Here is a 12,071-nt window from a genome sequence, read left to right as displayed (position 1 = left end):
TGATTGCAGAATACCGAGTCAGATAGAGTGTGTTTATCACTAGAAACTGATGTTCTGTCTGTCAGCTATTTTTCATTTCTCGGTCGATTTGAGGTGCCCTCGGTATTTTGGCGATGTCTCAAAAACTACTTCTCTATCAACTTAAAATTTAGAATTGCAGTAGACGTTCCTCCAACGTAAACAATCCATTCCGGAACGTTTACGTTATAGGAATTTTAGAGTATATGAACAATAAATTATATGAAAATTGCCTGATCTGTTCCATTATCTTTCCAAACCCACCCCTTTGAACAGGAAAAAGTCTAGACTTAACTTATTAATCTAATGACTGTACAGTAACTGTAGTATTATTAGCTTGCATCGACAACTGTTCTCTTTTTTTCTCATCACTTTCACTCAGTCTATGGTTCATGATTACGGTATTTTTACAATAAGTTAAAGCACATCAATTACATAAGTACTTTTATCATATATTTCAATACATCAGAGTCTTGGCTCTCGAATGAGCCTATATTCGATACACAAAGAATAGTAGAACTATGAAAAACAGGGCGTCAAAAGTATGTTCTGCAATAAAAAAAAACATTTGGTTGTGGTTCCCACAATGTGATGTCATAATTATCATTTAGCCTTATGTCATCGATCCCTTTCGCTGCCATCGAGGCTGCGCTTTTCTGTGACAATCGGTGCTCTTAAACCCAGAGAGCGCTAATAATAAACTAGCATTCTAGATAATCAACAATGCCCGGGGATCATGCTAATGCCCAACAAATACAAACACGTGTTCTGGGTTAATAGATTTCGGGTGATTGTTAGTGTTTGCTTTTTTCATCCTTTCGTTCATTTTAAACATTTATAGTAATTATTATTACATCGTATTATATGATGGAATTGTTTGTCCCATACAGAAATGAATAATAACTTGATTAATAACTAATTAGTAATTAAATATCAAAAAGAAAAAAATATAAAAATTAAATTATTTATACCGTATTATATTCGAATAAATTACAGTATATGGAAAATAAAAAACAGGTGTATTAGACAGTTAAATTAATCACTTTGTGTATAATACTAGCTTATAGACAGATTAAGTTATTTACAGTAGGCTTCTCTATTTTGAACAGTCCCAGACTGCAGTGAGTCAACCCCAACGATTGAATTAATTCAATTGACTTCTACAACAAAATTAAACAAAAACAGAAATGACTACTAACAACATACCTGGTTGTTAACCACCCATGGTGGTAAAGGTAATGAAATCACATCGATTAAATTGTGACCTGCAGTGGCGTGGCCATAGGACTATATGTAGATTGCACTCTTGCGAGATCACGCAATACTTGAAATTAATTAGCCTCAGTCGTGCCCCTCAACATCACAATAAAAAGATTAGGCTAGTGCATAATATCATCAGGAAAATATAGTATGGTGCTTGGAATCTAATTTATCATAAAAATAATCTGTACATGGAGAGTTAATGACACTGATTCTGAAAAAGTACTTATGTAATTGATGTGCTTTAAGGAGAATGCACACCTTTATTCTAGACAGCGAGGTCTATTTTACAAAAGGAAAACAATAAAATATGTTTTATTTCTAAAATAAAGCAAAACAAAAATCTTTTTGTTTCCAGGGTTCAAGGTTATAATAAGAGATGGCTTTCGACGATACTCCAACTTGTGACACCCAATCGTCTTTAAGTATTTCTCAATACCATTAATTGCACAACTACTTATTCTCATTGCTTTATTGACACACCTGATGATCTCTCATGATAGACTAGACTAGTGTATAAAATAGAGATAACCCTGCGCGTCGTTTTCTCCCAAAAGTGCAGCAAGAGGAAGAGTGATATTTGTAAGGCTAACCACGCTATGCACATTATTCAAATCGAGTTTGAAAACTTTTGCTGACTTCACACTTTACATTGCATGGAATTTTTGCATATTACCATGCAAAAGATTTTTTACATAAATTTTTTACGTTATGTGGAATTTACGTTTTAAGATGTATATATTATAGCAGCGTATGAAAGTATAGCGTCTACTGTTTACTGAAACTCTATTACGCGCAAAACAACCAAAATTTTTAATCCGATATAAACTGGGATTGCAAAAAACAAAGCGAAACTTCGCTACCAAGTTTACTTGGGCGTAAGATTAAGTGGGAAAAAAATTATGTCGGGTCCAGGCTTAATGTTCAATACACTCACATACTGTCATTTTACAATAACATTGTTTTGTAATGAAGCATCCAGCATACCAATGCTTTGCACTAACACTTAACCACTTTCAATCTGATAAATCTAGATGCTATGAAATTATTTAATAAACAGTTTAGTCTGACATCTCATATATGCACAACTCTCATATGCACATCTCTTATATTCACATATCTTATATGTACAACATAATGCATCTATTCAGAGTCTATCTTTAATCTAAATGAAAAAGTTTTACAGTAGGCCATTATTTTATGAAATAACGATCAAACTAAAGTCAGCAGAGTCACCAAATAACCTCCAGTCAGAGAATGACCTACTAACTGAATGACCTATTACAAGATTTATTCTCTGTAACCCTTTGAACCCTAGCGAATTATTCTAAGGTAGTCAACTTTTGGTCCTAGAATTAGATGAAAACTCAACTTGCAGCCTACTCATACTTGTCAAAATTTGATGACATCAGATATCACACAGTGTTCTACAAAATCTCAGATACCATACTGTGTTCTCTACGGTTTCAGATATCATCATATTAATAAGGTGTTCTGTATTACCCTAGATATCACATGGCATTTTGTATGACCCCAGATAGCACACGATGTTTTCTACGACCCCAGATATCACATACTGTAGCGTTCTCTACGACATCAGATATTACGCGACGTTCTGTACGACTCCAGAGATCACATGGTGTTTTGTATGACTTTAAATATCCAACATTCTGTACTGTGTGTGAGAGTGTGGTTCATGAGATATGAGATACATGCTACTAGAAGGTGAAGTTTACCTAAGTGATATTAATATAATGCATGTTTCAGGTGGCATCAGCATACGACATCTTGATCCACTTTGGTTTAGAACCAAAATGTCTCTAGTTAATCAAGAGCCAACTCTATTTGCTTGTTCGATCAAGGACAATATTGCCTATGGGACCAATGCAACAGATGAACAGGTGAGAAGTGTTTTGCGTTTTGCTGTTAAAATGTGTTTAACATATTTGATAAAATATTTGATATGTAACTCTAAATTAAGTTTACATTACTCGTATGCCCTAATAATAACATATTTAATATGTAACTCATAGGTAAGTTTACATTACTTGTATGCCCTAATTATAACATATTTAATATGTAACTCATAGTTAAGTTTACATTCCTTGTATGCCCTAATAATGTTAGTTAAAAGGTTTGGAAATTTCATCATGGTATTTTGAATATTCTCTGTAATAATCAAAAGGGGCTCAAATACAGCAGGACTAGCTCAGATTAATAGCTAATGGCAAAGTTTATTTGAAAATACATAAACTCACTGTATTCGCATTACAAATCCACATTTTCTTGAATTTAAATTTACTGTTGACTTTATATGTAAAATCACCTCATTATTTATTTCGCTGATGTATTTCATCGTATAATAGAGCAATTATTAATTCATTAATTTTATTGTCTAGTTTTGTATATCCATGAAGACCTTTACTGCCAGCATTATTCTCTACTTTCACTTTTAAGCCTATAGCTCTTGCCTACAACTGCTAAAATGGCTCAACATCAGATATGCTTAGGCTATTCTCATAAAATGGTTTTCTTAAAATTAAAAATTTTTTCATTTCTGTTGAAGTAAACAGATTGTAGCAAAACAACAAATGAAAGGTTTGCAGTTGATCTCTAGGTATTTTGTTTACAATGAATAGTCAACAATCCTATTTTATCATCGCTCTATATTTGTGTTAGTGAAGACTGACATGCTGGTTCCAGCTACAAACATGAGGTATTTACACTGTTGCAGGTAATAGAGGCTGCCAAGCAGTCTAATTCACACAATTTTATAGCCCAGTTTCCAGATGGCTATGATACACTAGTTGGAGAGCGGGGTGTGCGGCTATCCGGTGGACAAAAACAAAGAGTGGCCATTGCCAGAAGCCTTATAACGAATCCAGCCATATTGCTGTTAGATGAGGTAAGGCAATTAACTGCTCATCACCTCACGTTTACAGCTGACTTCCTTCATTTTCTTGGCAGTTAAAAAAACTACAAACTAATTGGATGTCACCGAAATCCTTGTTTCTTAGTGTGTTTGCCATATCTGCCATACCATATCTTGTACAAGTTCAATCTATAATCATATAGTTATCTGACTGCTATAGACACAGCGTTATCATTTCTTACTCTATAATGTTTGCGGTTAGTCTATAATGTTCTGTGATTAGTCTATAATGTTCATGCGTAGGCAACTAGCGCTCTTGATGCTGAAAGTGAGCAGTTGGTGCAGGAGGCTATAGACCGAGCCATGAAAGGTAGAACTGTACTTATCATAGCTCACCGACTCTCCACAGTCAGAAATTCTGACCAGGTAAGGGTAACTCCTAACTCTTCTTAACTTTTTGGAGCATGCATATATACCAATATGATACTAGTATGGTTGTTGAGGCTTGTAGAAATACACATGAGTATAACAAAGGGGCTAGGGTAATTAGAGCAGTCTAAGGCACTTACATATAGTCTGCAATGAATATATACAGGGATTGCAAAACTAAAAATCAATTCTTTCTGTTTATGTTGTAAATGATCTGTCTTATTTCCCATTTCTAATGATGAAAACTATTATAGCAAATTAACTGGGAAGGCAGAGCAATACTTTTATTTACGGACATAACAAAATTAAATTACATTCAAATGTTTTTTCTGTTTTAAATACTAAAAAGGTAATGAAATATTTTAACTACATTTTTTTGTAAAAACTTAACAGTCAACTATGCACATGATAGATCGTAGATGGTATCTGGATTAGGTTAATATTTAGTGAAGAACGGTCAAGTGGTGTCTGGATTAGGTTAATATTTAGTGAAGAACAGTCAAGTGGTGTCTGGATTAGGTTAATATTTAGTGAAGAACAGTCAAGTGGTATCTGGATTAGGTTAATATTTAGTGAAGAACGGTCAAGTGGTGTCTGGATTAGGTTAATATTTAGTGAAGAACAGTCAAGTGGTGTCTGGATTAGGTTAATATTTAGTGAAGAACAGTCAAGTGGTATCTGGATTAGGTTAATATTTAGTGAAGAACGGTCAAGTGGTGTCTGGATTAGGTTAATATTTAGTGAAGAACAGTCAAGTGGTGTCTGGATTAGGTTAATATTTAGTGAAGAACAGTCAAGTGGTGTCTGGATTAGGTTAATATTTAGTGAAGAACAGTCAAGTGGTATCTGTATTAGGTTAATATTTAGTGAAGAACGGTCAAGTGGTGTCTGTATTAGGTTAATATTTAGTGAAGAACAGTCAAGTGGTATCTGGATTAGGATAGTATTTAGTGAAGAACAGTCAAGTGGTATCTGGATTAAGGTAGTATTTAGTGAAAAACAGTCAAGCGGTATCTGGATTAGGATAGTATTTAGGGAAGAACACTCAAGCGGTATCTGGATTAGGATAGTATTTAGTGAAGAACAGTCAAGCGGTATCTGGATTAGGATAGTATTTAGTGAAGAACAGTCAAGTGGTATCTGGATTAGGATAGTATTTAGTGAAGAACAGTCAAGTGGTATTTGCATTAGGTTAGTATTTAGTGAAAAACAGTCAAGCGGTATCTGGATTAGGATAGTATTTAATGAAGAACAGTCAAGTGGTATCTGGATTAGGTTAGTATTTAGTGAAGAACAGTCAAGCGGTATCTGGATCGGCTTTTGTATGTTGAATTGGGCCATCTTTAGTACAAGCACACATCGTAATATTAACATATTTTTTGCATGATTGTCAACAGTGATATCTGCAGACTAATATTGTATTAAACTACTCATATGTACATTTTTATCAATGTAAACATGAAGGAAAAAATCATATATGCTCTTATGATTAATTGTGTTCTATTTATGAACAGGTTGTAGTGATAGACAAGGGTGTCATAGCTGAACAGGGAACACATGATGAGTTGGTTGCTAGCAATGGTGTCTACAAGAGGCTGGTACTCAAACAGCTAGAGGCCGGTAACCAGCAGACACTCGCAGAGTCTGACTAATGTTTCCAATGACAGATTGATGTGTTAAGAGGAGACAACTCTAGGCCAGTCTTGGGCTGCGTGTTTTGCTCATCAGCCTGTTCATAGGCCCTGATTTAAACACACATGTAAAGCTTTACAAGCGGGTAGCATGTATTATACAATCGACAGCTCTTTCATTATTTATACCTGGTTGATAAAGCACACTTGATCCGACCAGAATAGACTCAGTGATTCATATTTTTATTACTCTATTTTTATAGCGTTTCTGTGGGTGATTTGAGACATACAAATGATCGTTTACTGACAACTTGTTAAACATTAAATCACGAGACATACCAGAACAACTACATGCAGATATCAATTGCTTGATGTTTGTATTCCTAACACAGTAACTGTCGTTTTCATTGAAACAAGAAACTTAATTTTTAGCTTATATTTCTTGTTCCAAAGTTTGTAGCTTCACAGAACCCTCTGGTTTGCTACATGGGCAATCTTAATAACACTCTCATGCTTATAAACTAAGCATTTGTTGTCACTGATTAGGGAGTTAGTTGTCTATGCCTTTTATGTCAAACCATAAGCAGTTAACTTCCGTGAAAACTTCCACGAGAAGCACCAATTATCGAATATTTGAAGTATTTTTACAGGTTGATAACAGAGTGGTCCAAAACAAATATAAAAGATGACACTTGGCATTTATCACAAATCAGTTTTTAAGTGCGATTATCAATAGCAACTGATTGGATAGAAATAATAAGATGATATGTATATCTTCTTATTATACTATGCAATAGATGATCCAATAAGTATAATTAGATGAAATGTATATATCATCTTATTATATCTATTGTATCATTATTATATAAAAGACTACTGAATCCCCAGAGTTGCACGGGTAATAAAAAATTTTTGTACAAAAAATTTATTTTTAACCAGCATATACCTATAAAACATTTACCATTCTAACTTATAAATGAAAGTGTTTGTTTATTTGGGTGTGTGTCCGGCCGATGCATAATTTGAATATTCAAAAACTCAAGACATAGCTAACACAGATAGTTGAAAAACATTTTTTATTTCTTCTGCTACACATTCGTTAAAGATTTATAGCCACTTATAAACCGTAGCAGGTAATGTAGTTGCCTTTGACTATGTTTGCTTACCCAATGAATTGGAGTAACTTAAGCTAGTAATTTAAGCTAATGTTTTAATCTTTACTATAATAAGAGCCGTGTCTGTCAAAAGCCAGCTAAGGGTGTTAGGAAAAAAAATTGCACCTCACAGGGATCGACTCTGTACATTGGTGCCAAGCGCACTACCACTAAACCGTGTAGACACTTAACTCCGCTTCGGAATAATTGTGCATATAATCATTACACCCCATGATCTCTCACAGCACCCTGAACTGCAAGCCTCCGTATTTTAACCAATCGCTATTAACTGGACACGCGACAAACACTTCAATATATTCATATTCAAATGTTTGTCTGTCATCATTCATATGTCCTGTTTATTGCGATTGGTTAAAATACGGGGGCTTGCAGTCCAGTGCGCCGTGGGAGATCATGGTGTGTAATGATGTCAGGTGTATGGTAAGGTGTCTGCATGGTTTAGACGGTGGCTCTTATTATAGTAAATATTAAAATATTACATGTAGCTCAACTTACTAGCTTAAAGATGTGGTTGCGTCAAATTTAAGTTGATCTTAAAAGAAAGTATTTTTTTTCTCTATCAGTTGATATGTTGTTACTCAAAATTATTGAGTAAAGAAACTTAGCCAAAGGCAACTACATGAGCTGCTACTGTTTATAAGTGGCTTTAAATCTTGAACGAATGTGTAGCAGAAGAAATAATAAATGTTTTTCAACTATCTGTGTTAGCTATGTCTTGAGTTTTTGAATATTCAAATTATGCATTGGCCGGACACACACTCAAATAAACAAACACTTTCATTTAGAAGTTAGAATGGTAAATGTTTTATAGGTATATGCTGGTTAAAAATAAATTTTCTATGCAAAAACCTTTTTATTTCCCGTGCAACACTCGGCATTTAGCTAGTTTATATATATATGACACTTGACGCTTACCACATAAGATATCAGGAGCAACTGCTGATTGGATAAATATAATAAGACGATATACGTGTATACATGTATATATGTTATATCTTCACCAAAAACTCTGTGTTTGCTAATCACTCAAACGTTGGCTTAGCAGCAAGAAGGTAAAATGGCGTTCGTTGCCACAGTAAGCGTAAGTGCTGCTTTGGCTGGCAGCGGTGCCTTAGTGGGTGGAATAATAGCTGCTCGTAAATGGAAACTCCGGAGACAAGGATGTGAAGAAGTGAACGATGTAAGAAAATTGGCTGAAGTCTTACGAGAAGCAACGCATTTGATGTTTGTTCGAGGTGAGTATAAAAGTTGAAGATTTATTGTGTCTTTTGTGTGAAGACATTTGCTGCACACATTCTGCTAGCGTTTTAATAATATTTGCGATGTTTGGCAGAGCTGACTGCACCTTACTAGGTGGGCTTAGTAGCGTTACAGCATAGGAGTAAAGGACTTCGTGAAAGTGGTTTAAATCTTTGCATGAACATCAATAGAAATGAAAACACAAACAATACTATGTCTATATTTCTGGAAAATAGAGTTTATCAGCGGGTGTGGAAATTTTTTGTCACATTAAGCTGGTTCCAGACATGCCCAAATGTCAGTGAGCTTATTTGTTTGTTTGTATATAATACTTATTGAGGTTAGCATAAGAATACTAAATTATATCGACCTCACTAATACTATAAAAAAACTAAATAGAACTTAAATGAGTAAATGATATGACTAGTGGATAGGGTGTAGTATGTATGTATGTAAGGCAACTAAGGGATGGGGTAGAATAGATTACACATGTATATGTATACATGGTATATGAAAAACAAATCACTTGGAGTTAGCAATCGAACTAGATTTCAGATTAATTGGTTGTACTAATGGATATACAATATAAGGAAAAAATTAATCTATTTATCACGGGATGCTCTCTATTCTACTATTCCAAAACCAGCTATAGCCTAAAAAGTGTAGGTGGTCTGATTTTAAAAATAAGGAGGAAAAAGAAAGGATATATATATATACGCACCACACACTCTACACACATCACACACATCACACACATCACACACTCCCAACATACATACACACACGCACCACACGCATCATATATATATATTATATATATACTCATGCTACAGACAGTGCTGTTTCGGCTAATGAAGCCTCATCAGTGCAGCTCAGAGCAGACAAGGGACACAAATCCCATTACCAATGAGAGTTGACTTTCTGCCATGAAGCGACTAAGTTGCCTCACAGACTTTAAGAAAGTCAATGTGCTGACACCAGAGTGCTCAAATTACAAGTGATTAGCTATGCACGAAGGCTAATAGTGCCACAACTCTCACAGAGAGCTGAACCAAACCGAAATAAGGGAGCATGTACTCATGCTACAAACAGTACTGTTTCGGCTCATGTTATTATATATATAATCTATATACATATTTCTCAAAGTATGTTGTATGTCGTATATCTGTGTGCGTTTCGGCTATAGATCTTAAAATCTTGAATTAACGAAGAAGATTGGATCTCGGTTTTCCAGTCCGACACCCTACCTATTAGGCGACCGAGATTGAATTATAGGCAAACTGATATAAGTCGCCATATGGGAGCACATACTCAATGGCATTGCATACAGAGTGATTGCATAAGTGATTGTCATTAGTTAGCTCACTAAAATTTTCCATTGGAAATCTGCCAGGCTAATAGCAAGCCGCTAATAGGCTACCAGGCTAATAGCAACTCTCAGTACTTCTAAGCTGATTTTTAATACCCGGTCAATGCCGGGTAGCACAGCTATATACATGTATATAATAAAATATAATTAATTCACAGTAAACACAGTACAGGAATGAGAAGACTAGTGTCAGCCTATTTCTAAGACTAGTAAACTAGATAAAGAGCAGATCACATCCTTAGTGATCTTGATTGAATTATATTTCAGAGTTTTTGCCATATTCTTTATTAATAGAGGGAGTAACATATATACAGTTAGACCTCCGACATCTGTGAGAGTTTTGTTGTTCAGTCTGCATGGAGATATAGTCATATAAAATGATGGCACTGAGTTCAACTGATATTTTTCTATCAACACGCTGTAAAAGAAAGAGCAACGACTGGCCAATGTATGCAGGTCCAATAACCTTTGACCATCTGTCATTGAAAAAGCCCTAAGTAAGGGCTTTTCAAATAACTCTAATTGCCTTGTTTTGGCAAGACTGTCCTATTGGGCAATATTTGCTGACAAAAGTAAGTAAAGTGTTGCAGTATTTTTGTCTACTGAAAAAAGATACGCAAAATAACTTAACATCCTCTGTTGAAATAAGATTCCTAAGTTTCCTAAAAGCAAAGAGGAGTGCCTTGCTTTACTTATCATAGCATTAATGTGGGACTTGAAACTCAGGTCTTAGTCCATAGTGACACCTAGTAGCCTTATGTTCAAATGATTAGAAGTGTCAATATTATATAGCTTTAGTGTACAGGTGTTATCAACCAAGCGATCGGAAAAGATAATTGCATGATATTCTTCTATGCAGAGAGCCAAACCATTTGACCTTGACCAAGTTTCTAATTTCTGAAACCGTTCAGTTGTGAGTGTTTGTACATGTTGCTGGCTGTCACCAACACTGAGAAGAACTATATTATCATCATATGAGTATGCAAAAGCATGGTTCTCAAGCATATCATTAACCATCAGATTAAAAAGTAAGGGGCCTAATATAGACCCTTGGGAAACTCCTTTTAAAACGGATAAAGACGATGACACTCCGAGCAATCTTCATCATTTGCACTCGATTAGTCAGATAAGACTGAATCAGAGCAACAGCATCTTTTATAATCCACACAAATGTTGTAATGTTGTAGTCAGGGGTGGTCAACTGAATCAAACGCTCTTTGAATGTATGTTATACCCCAATATGCCATGCTATTGTATAGACAATAGTATGGCATATTGAGGTTTTTTATTGTCGAAGGCAGTGGCTAGCAAACCGGCAATATAATGGAGCATGTGACTAGTTGAGGCGTGTTTCTTAAATCCAAATTGACGGGTTGATAAAAACTGAGAGTGCTCAAAATTTTTTTAATTTGAATGGACATAGTGTTTTCAATCACCTTAGAAATTGTAGGCAATCATGAAATGGCCTATAGTTGTTACATTGAATAGCGTCTCTCCCTTTTTGAATATTGGAGTTATAACAGCAGCTTTACAAATATCAGAAACAAAACACCAGTTGTGAAGCAATTATTTATAATTTGGTCATAGCTGATACAAGAGTATGTTGCTAAACCTTAAAGATTTCAGTAGGTATCATCAGATGTCTCCTCGCTTGCCTGGTTTGAGTGAGTGAAAGGACTGTTTCACTTGCTTCTGGGCTACTGGGCAAAATTGAAAGTGATCGTTATCAGCAGACAATGCTGGTATTATAAAATTCCTTTTTGGCTGTTAACATTAGTAAAGAAACTATTTAGCAAATTAACAACTTTCCAGAAATCTTCTTTAATCTCATCCTCTGTTTTGAGGCACATTTTGGTGAGACCTTTTTACTTTTTTTAAGCAAGGGGTTTATTTCTCTATAGAACGGCTTAGCATCTTTCCTATGCTGTTCCACATAATAACCTTGCTTAGCCTTTTTGTCTTTTTGCTGTACATAGTTTCTGATGTTTTTGTATTGGGCCCACTGTAATTCATAATTTAGTCTATTGTCAAAAAAGATCTTCTATAGAAACCATTTTTCAATGCTATTAACCGCTTAA

General features: G+C 34.9%; 1 protein-coding gene across 1 annotated transcript in view; it reads left to right on the top strand.

Moving 5' to 3' along the window:
- The window catches only part of LOC137394373 (uncharacterized), a 30,703-nt gene extending 23,972 nt beyond the window's left edge, over positions 1 to 6,731 (top strand). Inside the window, exons 14-17 of the mRNA XM_068081087.1 lie at positions 3,046 to 3,179; positions 4,013 to 4,183; positions 4,454 to 4,576; positions 6,094 to 6,731. Of these exons, the coding sequence (XP_067937188.1) occupies positions 3,046 to 3,179; positions 4,013 to 4,183; positions 4,454 to 4,576; positions 6,094 to 6,231 (566 nt within the window). The 3' untranslated portion in view covers positions 6,232 to 6,731. The remainder of the gene's footprint in view (positions 1 to 3,045; positions 3,180 to 4,012; positions 4,184 to 4,453; positions 4,577 to 6,093) is intronic.
- Positions 6,732 to 12,071: the final 5,340 nt, after the last annotated feature.

The sequence above is a fragment of the Watersipora subatra genome, chromosome 1 (genome assembly GCF_963576615.1).
Source record: "Watersipora subatra chromosome 1, tzWatSuba1.1, whole genome shotgun sequence".
In the NCBI taxonomy this organism is placed as follows: Eukaryota; Metazoa; Bryozoa; class Gymnolaemata; order Cheilostomatida; family Watersiporidae; genus Watersipora; species Watersipora subatra.
This window is presented reverse-complemented; position numbering and strand designations above follow the sequence as displayed.